This window comes from Centruroides sculpturatus, unplaced genomic scaffold (genome assembly GCF_000671375.1).
Source record: "Centruroides sculpturatus isolate CEXI.00-Female unplaced genomic scaffold, Cexi_2.0 scaffold1813, whole genome shotgun sequence".
NCBI classification, from domain to species: Eukaryota; Metazoa; Arthropoda; class Arachnida; order Scorpiones; family Buthidae; genus Centruroides; species Centruroides sculpturatus.
In genome coordinates, this window is record NW_019386276.1 from 53,641 (window position 1) to 69,056 (window position 15,416).

At 50.3% G+C, this 15,416-nt stretch overlaps 1 protein-coding gene and 2 non-coding genes across 3 annotated transcripts; all 3 read left to right on the forward strand.

Moving 5' to 3' along the window:
- Positions 1 to 261: 261 nt before the first annotated feature.
- Positions 262 to 3,726, forward strand: LOC111614368. Its single transcript, XM_023355742.1, has one exon. It carries the CDS (start codon positions 262 to 264, stop codon positions 3,724 to 3,726), a length of 3,465 nt encoding a protein of 1,154 aa, XP_023211510.1.
- A 227-nt stretch (positions 3,727 to 3,953) lies between these two features.
- On the forward strand, positions 3,954 to 4,139 carry LOC111614369. The gene has a single exon (XR_002754915.1). It is a non-coding gene; the product is annotated as a U2 spliceosomal RNA (small nuclear RNA).
- Positions 4,140 to 15,003: 10,864 nt separating this feature from the next.
- LOC111614370 lies at positions 15,004 to 15,191 on the forward strand. The gene has a single exon (XR_002754916.1). It is a non-coding gene; the product is annotated as a U2 spliceosomal RNA (small nuclear RNA).
- The last annotated feature ends 225 nt before the right edge of the window (positions 15,192 to 15,416 follow it).

The window sequence follows — 15,416 nt, forward strand, 5'->3', positions numbered from 1 at the left end:
TTTCTTCCCCTTCCCGCCTCTTCTTGGTTGGCTGCTTCTGCACCCCAGGAGGCATTTCCGCCCTTTCTTCTACTTACTATCGCTACACATTTGGTCACCATGACGAGGGAAACACTTTTAGTACCGTTACACCCTCCGCATGGTTGCAGAATCTGCCTGCCAATCCCGAGGGAGTACAGCGATCACGCTGGCCTCGTTAGGCATCTAAAAAGAAAGCACAATACCTCATTGGTTTTCGAGTGCAGGGCCTGTGGGCTCATTATGGATAAACTTAAATCCATGAAGGCCCACCAAGTGCGCTCCGAGGCTTGTAAGGCGAGTATAGAAGCCGCCACGCCTCCCCCGCCCCTGCCCACGGACAGAGTCGTACGACGCATCCGAATTAGACCAAGGAAGCAGTATGCGCCCAGACAGTTGAGGAACACCACGTCACCGGTCTCCGAGAGCGACCAGTCCACCTCTGATCATCAGACTCCCACACCCCCTCGTCCCAGGCCCAGCAGAAGAAGGACAACAAGATCCGTCCAGGCCATCAACGAGGAAGGTCAGCAGCCGGAGACTCCTGTCCGTGAGCAGACCCACCTGGCCCCCACCACTAGTTGCCTACAGCCTCAGACTTATGCTCAGGCTCTTAGGACCAGCCCCCCCACTGCAATGACCCCTCTTACTTGCCGCGACAGCCCCCCTTTAAGGGCTAGTCAGTCGCTGGCTGAGGTGTGCTCCAGTCAGCGGGCCCGGCTAAGTCCCGCCACTACTTGCACTCCACCAGTCTGCCCCTCCACTGCTATGCAAGCAGCCATCTCTCCTGCCTGCACCCCCCAACAGTCTATTCCTGGGACCCTGATCCCACTACCCGATGAGGACTCTTCTTCCATCCCCAGTTGGGTAACGAATTGGAAACATCGGTTTGACTGTGCCATCGATGGAGACATGTTGGCAGCTATGGTGGACGATCTTGTCGCACTGGCCCAAGACATATGCAAGATCTCTGACACTACCATTCAGCCGACTGAGCGTTCCTTGGCCCACTCCTCGATTGCCTCCGATGCTAAGCGCATCCAAAAGTTATTCAGGGCTAACCGCAAAAAGGCGATGAGTTACATCACCAGCGGCCAACCCAAATACTGCAACATCGAGGGCCACATACTGCACGACCACTTCAAAGAGATCTATGCGGGCAACTCACAACATCGTCCTACTGCTCCGACTGTTGCCCCCCTCCACTGCGATCCTGATACCAACAACCCACTGGCGGGGCCCTTTACTCCCGCTGAGGTAAGCGCCCGCTTGCAACGTTGCCACAACACTGCTCCTGGACCAGACGGCCTTCGTTACCATCATTGGTCACGAGTCGATCCAAGAGGAACCATCTTAAGCAGTGTATTCAATGCGGCTCTCCGCACATCCTACATTCCACCCAGTTGGCAAACTTCTAACACTATTCTCTTGCACAAAAAAGGCAATGAGAACAACACCTCCAATTGGCGCCCAATCGCACTCTCAAACACCCTTGGTAAAGTCTTTTCAGCTTGCCTAGCCAACAGACTTCTTGGCTGGTGTAAAGAGCACAACATCCTCTCCGATGCTCAAAAGGGCTTTCTACAGCATGAGGGCTGCCTCGATCACAACTTCCTCCTACAATCCACCATACAAGACGCCAGGAGGAAGCGAAGATCGTGCCACATTGCATGGCTGGACATCCGTAATGCCTTTGGTTCTGTCCCACATGGCACCATCGTCCAATGCCTGCAATGGTGTGGCCTCCATGAAGAGAGTGTCGATATAATCACCAGATTACTCCAAAACTGCACCACCAAGATCCGTGCCCACAACGGGTACACTAACGAGATACCCATCCGGTCTGGTGTCAAGCAGGGGTGCCCTCTTAGCCCCCTGCTCTTCAATATTGTCATAGAGACTGCGGTAAGGGGTATCCGCAACCTCCAGCTTGGGTATGCCTTGGAAGGAGAGTCAATCGACATCCTCGCCTATGCGGACGATCTTGTCCTCGTCAGTTCCACCGCCGAGGGATTACAACAGCAACTTGACCACATCTCCTGTTGGGCCAACTGGGCTGGACTCCAGTTTAACCCAGCCAAATGTGCCACCCTGACGGTGCTAGGCAAAAACCACGACACCGGCGACATAACCTTCCACATACAAGGGACAGACATCCCATACCTACGCGCCGACGAGTCATACTCCTATCTCGGCATTCCCACTGGGTTCACCACCCACCATACCAGCGACATCATCATCAACAACCTGGAGAATGACATCAAACAGCTTAATAACTCCAAACTTGCCCCCTGGCAAAAAATTGAAGCTGTTAACTCCATATTACTGCCGAGGCTAACTTTTCATCTTCTTATGGGATCAAACCCGAAGAAACGCCTTAACACACTAGACCGCCTCATTAAGAACTGTGTTAAAAAGTGGCTTAACTTACCTCAGCGCGCAAGCGCAGAAGTGGTTCACCTCCCCCATGATCACGGCAGGGCCAACGTCACTTCTTGCAACACACTATCTGACATCTGTCAGATCACTCACGGGATGCATCTCTTTACATCGAGAGACCCAAGAGTGAGTAGGATCGCCACCAATCTTCTTCGCCACGTTGTGCGAAAACGCATCCGTCGTGAACCCACACAAGAAGACATCTGTACTTACCTAAACGGGTCAACGGAGGGTGAATTTGGCCGAGATCCAGGGGACATAACCTCTACCTGGACACGACTCCGCACTGCCACACGACGACTGCGGAAGTCCATCAACATCGCCTGGGACACCTGCGACAGCAATATTGTAATCACATCCGAAGGCAACATTATCCCAAGACACGCAACCTCCAGGGCTCTGACTGCACTAGCAAAAAATGCCCTCCTAAATCGCCTCCTGAGAAAGCCCGACCAGGGCAAAGCCATCAAACTTACAGCACAACACCCTGCCAGTAACCATTTTCTCAGGGACGGCCGATACACCTCCTTTGCAGATTGGAGGTTTATACACAGAGCACGCCTCAGTGTAGTGCCACTGCACGGCCTACGACGTTTCGGCCAACTACCCACCAAGTGCCGCAACTGCAGTCACCCTAAGGAAACCCTGGCGCATGTTTTGAATCACTGCGCCGGAAACCTTCACCTCGCCACTGAACGGCACAACGCTGTGTTGCACAGGCTCCGTCGGGCTATGAACGATAAGGACCTGACCATCTATAGCAACCAGCGCATCCCAGGCTACAATGACAACTGTCGCCCTGACCTAGTGGCCGTTCACGAACCTACTAAAACCGCAACAATAATAGATGTCGTCATACCATTCGAAAATGGACAAGAGGCCTTCAATCATGCTAGAGCCGCCAAAATCGAGAAGTATGCGTCGCTCGCACATCACTATAGATCTCAGGGATATGACACCTTCTGCGACGCCTTCGTCGTTGGATCCCTCGGTGCTTACGACCCAGGTAACACCGCCGTCCTCCAACGCCTGGGAATCAAACGGAACTACACCAAGCTGATGGCCAAACTAATGATCAGCGACACCATCCGTTGGAGCCGGGAGATCTACATGTACCACTTGAACCACCAGCAGCCTCGCAACCAACACGGACGCTCCTCTTCCAGCCAACATGGACACTCATCAAATCAACAGGAAGTTTCAGCGCATCGTGGACAACCCACTTCCAGGGACTACCGACGGCAACAAAGACGTCCTCGCCAGGATTAGCCTGGCCTTGTGTTCTTTATATATATGTATTTACACCTCTGTCAGGCTACAAGCCCATGTTAACGTTATGGCTGGCTGAGTGCCCATGTCGTGTCATACTTACATTTGTAATCATTTTCACCCTTTATACCCCGCGTACTGTACACATTTAGCTGGCTCTGAGCCCATGTCGCGCTACCTGTACACTCTGTATATAATCCATTCTCTCTTTAAACCCTTGGACTTGTATATTTTTGGATTTACTAATAAAAACGTTTAAATCTGTTCTTATCAGCTTAATATCTGATACGGTTTCCATCGGAGACCTTCGATATTAACCTGATTTTTGCAACGGGGCGGGAAAGGGGGCTTGCTCCCTCCCCGCCGCGGGTTGCTCTGGCCTGGCACTTATTGCCAGAGATAGCCCACCCCCCTTTGGGGGGAAATAAATAATAAAAGATAGAGAAATTAATTATTGAAGAAAAAAATTTTTTTTCTTTTTCCAGTTGGTTGTCATTCACGGAAGATGCCAGAGGAGCGATTACAGTAATTGCAAGACATTCTCCAAGCGAGGATTAGCAGGAAAAAGAAATGTGGCGAATTGCAGAAGAAAAGGTAAGAGAAAATGCGGATGGCGATAAACCGCCATCGCCGCATACTTCCGGTACGCTACGATGAATCTGAGCGATGCGAGAAAGACGTTCCCGTGCTGTTGGTCGTTATCGCTAATCGGCGATTCGAAGTTATTGAAGAAAAATGAAATGTGCAATTTTTTCAGAGTGTGACTACTGTGGACAACACGCACGGCCTGCACGTAGAAGACCCAGGCACCCCAGGAAAGGTAAGCCTCACTCTTTACATTGAAGAAATGAAGTAGCGCGACATTTTTCTAAAATAACGGATAAAAGCGAATTGTTTCAAAATTATTGCATGGAATATATTGTAATATCGAATCGGCAAATATTCTACGTTACATACAGAAATTTCTAATGTATTTTGCTAGCGAAAAAATATTTAGCATCGAAATGCTATCAGTATTCGACCGACGCAACGCTGGTACGGGCTGCGGCATAATTTCCTCCTGTGATGATTGGTGACCAACAGGAGTTTTATGCCGTTGTCAGGCAACACCCATGCAATACCTGACATTTCCTGTAGCCTTTAGCATCGTCTGCTATCGTTTCCTGACGTTCTTTCGTGTGTATTAACGGATATTTGCCGATCGACGTCACCTGGACACACCACACGTGTATTGTACGTTTCCAGACTTGGCCCGTCGGCACCTTTGATGTGTTTTTTATCGCTTCTCGGCCTTATTGGCTAAGATCGAATAGTTGGTTTCTTAGCCTACTAAGTGTGTTTTTGGGTGTTTTTGGGCACCCAAGTCGGCGTATCTGCGTTTAGCCTTTTTGGTTTTGTATAACCAAGGAGGCGCCTTTTGGTAAGGTTTCCTTACTAAAAGAGGAAGTCCAGGTCCCTTTAGCGACTGGGCTTTAACCGAAAGGAGAAAAGTTTTCTTTTTGCACTGGAGGAACCTGCCTGCGCATTCTAGCGTATTCGCGGGGAAATCCGGGCCAATATCCCCACGGTTGGCCCCATCTATACAGTAGGGTTTTCACTTCTACTTCTCTACCCATGGAGGGTATTTCTTCCGCCGCTTGGGCGGATTGTGTCCCAATGGAGGACACAACTCCAACCAAGGGTCCTGTTAGTGATAAGGTAGTAGAGGCTACTTTAGCTTCCTCCTCTTCCGTTAGCAAACCGTTAGTTGTTAGTGTAGGTAAGTCTAATAATAAGGTCAGCCAACCTGCCCCTGGGCCTGTCTCCGGTCACATCCGTGCCGTTGAGCAGCCCACCTTCAAGGGGGTCAGGCTGGTAGGCATGAAGTCTTCTAAGGCTTCTGCCGCTCAGTCTGGGCCGGCGAGCCAGGTGGCTAGTAAGGCCCCTAAGGCCAGCTTTAGCAATATAGTTAGTGGGGCTGCTCCCGCTATGTCTGTTTCCCAATCCTCTTCTGGGCCCTCAGTGCCCCAGAAGACTAGTTTTGCAAAGGTAGCAGCACGTTGGGCTCCAGCAGCCACTGTGTCTGCTCACTCTAACAAATTCTACAACACTGAGCAGTTAAATGCTGGTGTTCTTGCACAAAACAAATGTGCCAAACCTGCCGTACTAAACGGCAGGATGCGCCGGGTGCTTAGTGCCCATGTCTCTGTCCCAGAAGGCTCGACCATTGACGAGATTCTGGACGGCATCGAGCGCACCCTTGCGCCGGGTGAAATTTCTAGGTTTGCGCCCATGGGCAAAGACCGCTATTTCTTAGGCTTTAAGTCGACCGAAAGTCGCCGCCTCTTAGTAACCACTGGTTTTGTGGTTAAGGACGTCAGGGTTTTCCCGGTCCCGCTTGATGAGGACATCACCACCGTCTTCATCAGGTTTCTTCCCCCCGAGATGGACCTTAAGGCTGTACGCCTGTTGATGGGCCAATTCAAGGCCGTGAAAGCCGTATCTATGATCAAAGTCCCGGGCCGCCCACATATAGATACGGGCACAGTGAAAATTTGTATCGAGGTTAAAAAACCCATCCCGAATATTGTCTATTACGAGGGTGTGCCCCTGACCCTAGGCTACCGTGGAGTTGAGCGGATATGTCGCCGCTGCCTAGAGCCGGGCCATGAGCAGAGGGACTGTAAAGCAAACCTCTGTGAAAACTGTCACAGTAGATTCCATGGTGCTATAAATTGTCCAAAGCCGTGCCGTGTCTGCACAAGGGATCATAGCATCCTTTTTCCTGTGGTGTCAAGGGCTCTGTTGAGGAAGCTGCTGCTTCCGACAACATTGAGATGGAGGTGTCTGTGGATACCTCCGTCTCCGTCTCTTCTCCAATCGACTTGCCGGAGGCCCAAGCTGTACCAATGGTCGTTGAGGAAACAGCTCCAGTCCCAGCTCTGCCTGCGGAAACTGGCCCTAGTCCTAAGATAGAGGATAAGTCTAATCAGGATTGCTCTAAGGTAGAAAGTAAAGAGCAGTCTGTTACCGGTGTTAGGACTAGGAGTAAAACTAGTCGTAGCTCTAGCATTAAGGAAAGAGAAGGGGAATCCAGTAGTGACGAGTCCACTACAGGAAGATCCGGATCTGGGAGGGAAGGCAGGCCCAACAATAGGACCTGCCGTCGTAGGCGTAAGCATAAGAAGGCCAGGGCTGGCAAGTCCTCCGACCCAAGTACGGAGGAGTACTAACCCCCTAATCTAAACATGTCTCTCAAAATACGTTTAGCTACCCTTAATTGTAATGGACTTCGGTCCATCCCCCGCCAACTTTTTGTTGCTTCCCTATTGTCCTCCCTTCAGCTAGATATTCTAGCTTTGCAAGAAACGTATTTTGAAAACATGCGAAGAGTTAGGAATTTTAGGCCAAAAATAAGGGGCTATAATAGTTATCATAGCTTCTCCAGGGGTAGGAGCGGAGGAGTTGCACTCCTCGTCTCCTCCAGTATCACGGTCCAACAGTTCGTCACGGATAGCGACAAACGGATAGTTTCTTTGGATATAGTTAAAAACAAAAAAACTGCTAGGGTTGTTTGTATTTATGGCCCAACGAGGCCTAGCTTACGTTCGGAATTTTTCCAAATTCTTGGTAGCTACTTAGCTACCAATAGAGACATATTTATCATTGGGGATTGGAACGTGATCCTCCGTCCTGAAGATAAGGAAGGAGGCAGCTGGTCCCCTGACAACACTAGAAATAAACTAGAAGAACTCCTGAGTAATTTTTCCCTTAAAGATGTGCAGCTTGCTGTTTTACCCGGCAACTCTATCTTTACATGGTCCAATGCCAACGACTCCATAAAATCAAGGTTGGATAGGATGTACTCTAACATCCCATCTTCTGCTTCAGACTTTTCCATCATACCTCTCCATTTCCAGGGCAATCGGTTTTCAAACCACTCCCTGGTAATGGCAACCTTCACCCTATCCTGCTCTTCGAAACGTAACCGCTTCCGCCTCACCCCTGAGATCCTTAGGGATGAGGATTTTCTGTCTCAAGCAGACAAGCTACTAACCAGCATGCTTTCACTATCCGCTGTCAGCCTTGAGGATTGGTGTCGGTGCAAAAAGGAGATATTACAACTTGCCCGCTCAACCGATAGGCGCCTTCGCCGCAAGAGACACTGTCGACTGCGGATTCTTCAGCGCTTCTTAACTGACTGTCGCTGCTGTAAAGACAAATCTGGGTATACTAAAGGTCTCATCGAGCAGGCTTCTGCCAGCATCTCTGCCCTTTTAACCAGTAGATTCGAACACGCCTATGAAGGGTATAAAGTTTCCCAACTTAACACCCCGAGGCGCTTCGACTCGAAATTTTTCGGCCATTATCAAAATGATAAATCTAAATCTAATGTCTCCTCCATCCTAAAGCACGATGGCACTTTAACTTCTGATGACCAAGAGATTACCCAGGTTTTCTTTCGGCATTTTTCCCAGTTCTTCGCTCCTACTCGTGTCGACTCATCCCAATGGGAAGACATGACTAGAGCAATACCTACCGCTACTCTTCACCCCTTCCCAAAACTGTTTTCACAGGAATCAGTGAAATCTGCAATTTCAGCAATGGGTGTGGGCAGATCTCCTGGTCCTGACAACTTGCCAGCCGAGTTTTATAGGGCTTTTTCTGATAAACTGTCCTCCCTTCTCCCATTGGTTTACAACTCTCTTTCTCCCGACAACCCTAGTATTTCAAAATTTAACCTGGGTCAGCTCTCTGTTCTACCCAAGGTCGTCAACTGCACAACTGTCAATGATTTTCGGCCTTTAACGCTTACCAACGTAGACTACAAGATCTACGCGCGTATTATTTATAACAATATTGGTTCCGCCCTGACCCCTTGCATTGTTAGTACCCAAACAGGAGGTATTCCCAATAGGTGTATACTTGATAATCTTAGTTTCATTAGGCTACTTAGTGAGTACTGCTCAAATAGGAAATGGCCATTGGCGCTGCTTTCGATAGACCAATCGAAAGCATTTGACCGTGTAGATCACGGCTTTCTTTGGCATGTTCTCAAAAAGTATGGTGTACCTGACGAGGTACTTTTGGCTATCAAAATTATGTATCATAAGACTCATTGCCGCATTAGTATCAATGGCCATCTCTCTGACCCCTTCCCGCTCGGAAAGGGTGTCAGACAGGGATGTCCTCTCTCTATGTTTCTTTTCTCCCTTAGTATCAACACCCTCTTGGGCGAGATACAAAGGGACTTCAGTATCTCAGGCTACCCTATGCCTGGTTACTATAAAGCGGACTATTATAAGTTCGTAGCCCATGCGGATGATGTCACCTTTTTTGTGAAGGACAACTGGGCTATCTCCAGGATTTTTGGCCACTTTGACAGATACTGTCAGGCCTCTGGAGCTGTTATAAACAAGGGGAAATCTTCGTTTCTACCCCTTGTTGGTTCCATCTCTCTCCCTGTGCCCTTCTCTGACATCCCTGTGAGTGATAGGGTTAAGATATTAGGTTTATACTTTGGTGCCGACTCGGCCAAACATAACCTAAAGGAGATTACGGCTAAAATTGGGGACAAAATTTCCATTTGGTCGGGAAGCTATCTCTACTTTCCAAGTAGAATAGCCATCTACAAAAACATTATGTTTAGTATTTGTGTGTACTATGCCTCTGTTTTTGGCCTGGACGCAGGCTTTAGGCATATTAACAGACTCCTTTTCCGTTTTGTTTGGGGCAATAAGCCAGAATGGGTTAGTCGTAACATTATGTATAACACTAGAACAAACGGTGGATGGGCTATGTTCGAGCCCTCCCTCTTCTCTGCTGCTGCCCAAATTAGGCAGCTTGTCCTAGCCCTTAATGCCCGCGATCACCCGGTAAGTAAGCTGTACAGCTTCTTTCTTGGGTATCGCCTTAAGCTTCTCTTACCTAATTACAAGGTAAATCATATGCCCAAAGTGTTGGTTCCACCACCCTTTGTGAAAGTATGGTGCACGCACCTTCTCAGCCTCTCCCAATCTGGGAATATTCCTTCTGTCAAAACTAAGGCTTGCGAAATCTATCGCCACCTTAGGCCCGATACGTCTGTCACTATCTGTCCATTGATCACTCAGGCCACTATTGATTGGGCCACCGTTTGGCGCAGATGTTTTGATGGGTTAGTTCCCGAACACTGCGTCGAACTCCAGTGGAGGTTATTGCATAATGCACTCTCCACTAGGGCTAAACTCCGGTCTATCGGAGTTTATGTTATGAGTGAAAACTGTCCCATGTGCAACTCTTCGCCCGAAACGGCAGCACATCTCTTTTATTTCTGTAGGGTAGCAAGGAAAATTTGGGGTTGGATTACCCCCCTCCTAGGACTACCCTTTCTGTCAAGAGAGAACGTAGTTCTCCACGTCCTTTTTAGCAAAGGCACTGCATCTCCCTACGTGATTAGTCTCCTTATCCACATGGCTAAACACGAGATGTGGCTGGCCAGGTGTAGGAGGGTATTTGAACACAAATACACCGCCCACCGCCTTTTCCGTATCAAAATCCGCGAGGCTATAGCTCGTAAGCTACTCTCGGATTTTCAGTCTCTAACACGGGCCAACTTTAATGCTCTATGGGATACCCCCAACCAGATCCTCTGGACCTGGAAGGACGGTAGCCCAACTCTTAACGATCTACTCTCTTAAGTGCACGTTAGCATGTAAGTTAGCATAGGCTAGCTTTTAAGTTCATTGTTTGCTTCTTTTGGGGGTGGACTCCAGCCCAGTGTGTTTGGACCTCCACTTCCCTTTGATCTTTCTGTCTCCTGTGCCTTCTCCTGTACAGGCTTTAGTTCTTTTTGTAAGTGGCATTTTCTGCCCTGTTCCTTGCTATCCAATGATTCCCCTCTCACCTGTTCAGCGGGATAGGATACTGTTTACTTCAGTCTTGTGGCCACTGACTCCCTTGCCTTTCCAGCTTGTGTGACGAGGCCAATAACCACTGTTAAATTTCCATTAGTTTCTTCTATCCTCACGGCACAGAGAACGGCCTTATTCACTAAGGTGGGGGCTCTGTGAAGTAAGGAGGTACTGCATTCAATGATTAGTTAGTTATTGCGGGCGCAGGTGGCTGCCTTTAGCCACTCTGCATGGGATTTACTCTCACCGTATAAACTTTATGAGAATCAGTATCTGTTCTTATCAGCTTGATGTTCTAAATTAAGCCTGATTCTGCCCCATTTCGACGACTCCAGGATTCCGAGCCGGATGCTCCCCGCCGAGTCGGTAAGTAGTTTTTAACGTTTTTCTCTTTTCTATCACTCTTCCTACTTCCGCTGGAAGGGCGGCCTGCACTGTTTAAACGCACAGTGTATTCGCTGCCTGACCAGCAACCACTTTTCTGTCGCGGCGTGATCACTGATCACGACGCAACGTGTACTTCCACTACTGCCTGGGCCGACCAAAGCAGCAGTTCTTTCTTCCCCTTCCTGCCTCTTCTTGGTTGGTTGCCTTTAGCACCCCAAGAGGCATTTCCGCCCCTTTCCTTCTTTCTATCCCCCCTACACATTTGATCTATGGCTTCCACCAACAACCTGGCTTTCGTCACTCTGCTGGTGCCTCTCCGCCCCCCCTACCACTGCCCTGCCTGCCTACCGGTGTACAGAGACTATGTGGACCACGGGGGTCTCTCCCGCCACCTTCGTCGTGTACACGGGGGCCGTCTCAGCTTCGAGTGCAGAATCTGTGGAACCCAATCGGAAAAACTCAAAGAGATCAAACTACATCAATCGAAATCCGACAATTGTTCCGCACAACTTCCCACCATGTCTCCCAGCTCTGCCAGAGACCCAAAGGAGCGACAGAAAATCCCCACTGCCAGCGGGCGTGCGAAACGCAGACAGAAGGACTACGGCCTAGATGAAGCCTACCTTGCTTCGCAGAATGTTTCCAGCCAGGCCCCTGTCAACAATTGCCAGCACCAGCCACCAGTCCACAACACCCGAGAAGCGACGACTCCTGCCAACACTACCAGCTACGACTCACCCACCATCGGTGACACCAGCATCATCCCACCCAACACCCAGGACGAAGAAAGCAGCAACACGCCTCCCCTGGTAAGGCGTCCCCGCCGTCGTACACGTCAACGTCGCCGACGTACATCATCAACCGACGAGTCTACCACCCCAACCCAGACCAACACACCTACGGCTGCTGCCAGTTATGCGGAAGTTGTCAGGAACTCCCCTCCTTCCGCCAATGTTCCAGCCACCACGGGAAACCCAACCCATCTCACCGCAGAGGTCACTCCTGAGGCACACCCGCCTGCCTCCCCCACTCCTCCTACCATCTCCTCGACCGAGCCCCCGTCCTGGGTCATCGCATGGTGCACACGCTTCAATTGCGCCATGGACGAGGACATGCTCGAGATCATGGTCCAGGACCTCGTTCAACTTGCCCAGCAACTGGTGCCACAACAGAGACAGCCAAACTCCCACCACCAGCATCGACGCCGCCCACCACCAACCCATCGCAACAGACAACGTAGGTACAACCCAGCGGCAGCAAGCAGAATCCAACGCTTGTACAGAATCAACAAAAGCAAGGCGTTCGATGAGATCACACGAGGCACCGAACGCTTCTGCGAAATTGGTAAGAACTTACTAACTAACCACTTTAAAGATATCTACAGCCACTCTACCAGCACCGAGCCTCCTAGCCACCTACTGCCGCCACCTCTTACTCCAACCTCCGATGACCCACTATGCGAAGCCTTCACCCCTACGGAAGTCGCCTACAAGCTCTCCAGGTGCCACAACACCGCGCCCGGACCAGACGGAATTCGGTACTACATCTGGCGCCGACTTGACCCGCAGGGCCACATCCTGGCGGCACTTTTCAACGCCGTTCAGCGCATCGGGACCATCCCCGCTTCCTGGAGGACTTCCACCACAATACTTATTCATAAAAAAGGGGACCGCAGCGACGTGCACAATTGGCGACCTATTGCCCTAGCCAATACACTTGGTAAACTGTATTCGGCCTGTATCGCCAATCGCCTACTGCGCTGGTGCGAGCAAAACAACACCATATCCACAGCGCAGAAAGGCTTCATGAGGTACGAAGGGTGCTCCGAACACACCTTCGTGCTTCAATCCGTAATCCAGGACGCACGCCGTAGGAACAAAGAGTGCCATGTCGCTTGGCTCGACCTCGCCAATGCGTTCGGCTCTGTTCCCCACAGTACCATCATCCGGTGCCTCAAGTGGTGCGGCCTTGGTGCCCCCTCCATCCAAATAATTGAAGATCTCCTCACTGGCTGTCACACCCGCATTAGATCCAGCTCCGGCCTCACCGAACCGATCACCATCTCTGCGGGCGTCAAACAGGGTTGCCCTCTCAGCCCAATACTATTCAACCTCGTCGTCGAGCCAGCGCTTCGTCTCGTGACCGACCTGCAAGTTGGCTACCCAATCCACGATTGCAACATATCTGCACTCGCATATGCCGACGACATCACGATCACCAGCTCCACTGCGGCGGGCCTGCAGCAACAGCTTGACCTCCTCTCCTCTTGGGCTCACCACTGCGGCCTAACCTTCAACCCGTCGAAATGCGCAACTTTGTCTATTGCAGGGAAATACCGCTGTGCCGACAACCACACCTTCAAGATTGGAGAAGCCAACATCCCTCGACTTGGCAAAAACGACCACTACATGCACCTCGGGATTCCCACGGGGTTTACCATCGGACAATCTGCCGCCACAGTGATTGATGGAATCCTTAAGGACCTCAAATCCATCGACAACTCCTGCCTCGCCCCGTGGCAGAAGATTGACAGCATCAACACCTTCCTCACCACACGTTTGACTTTCCACCTCACCCTGGGCAACGTCCCCAAAAAACTCCTCAATAACTTGGACAAGTCCATCAAGCGATGCGCCAAAAGGTGGATGAACCTTCCACAACGTGCATCACCGGAAATCATCCACATGACCAATAGCCAAGGAGGAGCCAACATTACATCATGTGGCATTCTTGCAGACGCATCACAGGTGAGTCACGCTGTCAATCTTTTTCTTTCCAGAGATCAGAACGTCACCAACCTTGCAGTAAAAACTCTCAAACAAGTGGTCGAAAAGCGCATAAAACGAGAACCCAGCGGCAGCGACCTCTGCACCTACCTAGCCGGGTCCATGGAGAATGAGTTCGGATGTGACCCCTATGACGTCCCCTCCCTCTGGACTCGGCTTAGGATGGCCACACGTCGCCTCAGGACTCGTATCGACATCTGCTGGCACCCCAACGAAGATGGCACCCTAGTCCCATCCGTAAACGGCAAACTCCTGACCAAAGCCAACGCCGCCAGCACAATCGCCACTGCAGTTAAAACCACCTTTTCGACCGCCCTCCTCCGTAAACCCGATCAGGGTAAGGCCTTTCGACTTACTGCACAAAACCCGAACAGCAACCATTTTCTTCGTGAGGGCAACTTCACCAAATTCGCTGACTGGCGATTTATACATCGGGCCAGGCTCAGCGTTGTCCCCCTTCGCGGCCTTCGCCGCTTCGGCAACGTCAGTCAGAACTGCCGCCGCTGCCAACGGCACCGTGAAACGCTGGCACACGTCATCAATCATTGTCCCCCCAACCTTGCCCAGATTACGAAACGTCATAATGCCATCCTTAACCGCCTAATCAACGCCTTTGATCATAAAAACCTTCAAATTTTCAGTAACCAGCAGATCCCGGACTTCACCAGCAACTGCCGACCAGACCTGGTCATCATCAACAACAACCCGAAAACAGCAACCATAATTGACGTCGCCACGCCTTTCGAAAACGGCGAAGATGCCTTCACCCAAGCCCGAGAGGAAAAAGTTCGGAAGTACGAAGCCCTCGCCGCCCACTATCGTAACTTAGGCTACGAAACCTTCATTGACGCTTTCGTCGTGGGAGCCCTCGGCGGCTACGATGCCGCAAACGAAAGCGTCATACAACGCCTTGGAATTTCCAGGAAGTACGCCAGGATGATGCGACACCTAATGGTTAGTGACTGCATTAGCCACAGTAGAGAAATCTACATGCGGCACCTTGGCAACCGCCCTCACAACTGATTGGACTCTCTTTTACCTGTGTTATGTACCACACTTGTCAGGCTAGAGCCCATGTAATCGCGTCTTTATCGGCTGGCTAGTGCCCATGGAACGCGTATAGGGGTACACACCCCAACTTTATCTTGTATATACCTTTACCAACTGCTATGTATCTTTCTGGCTGGCTATGTGCCCATGGTAACTCATATACTTATACATATTCCAACTGTATATATTTTATATTAATCAATAAATGGCTTTAAACTCTGTTCTTATCAGCTTGATATCTGATACGGTCTCCATCGGAGACCTTCGATATTAACCTGATTTTTGGAACGGGGCGGGAAAGGGGGCTTGCTCCCTCCCCGCCGCGGGTTGCTCTGGCCTGGCACTTATTGCCAGAGATAGCCCACCCCCTTTGGGGGGAAATAAATAATAAAAGATAGAGAAATTAATTATTGAAGAAAAAAATTTTTTTTCTTTTTCCAGTTGGTTGTCATTCACGGAAGATGCCAGAGGAGCGATTACAGGAATTGCAAGACATTCTCCAAGCAAGGATTAGCAGGAAAAAGAAATGTGGCGAATTGCAGAAGAAAAGGTAAGAGAAAATGTGGATGGCGATAAACCGCCATCGCCGCATACT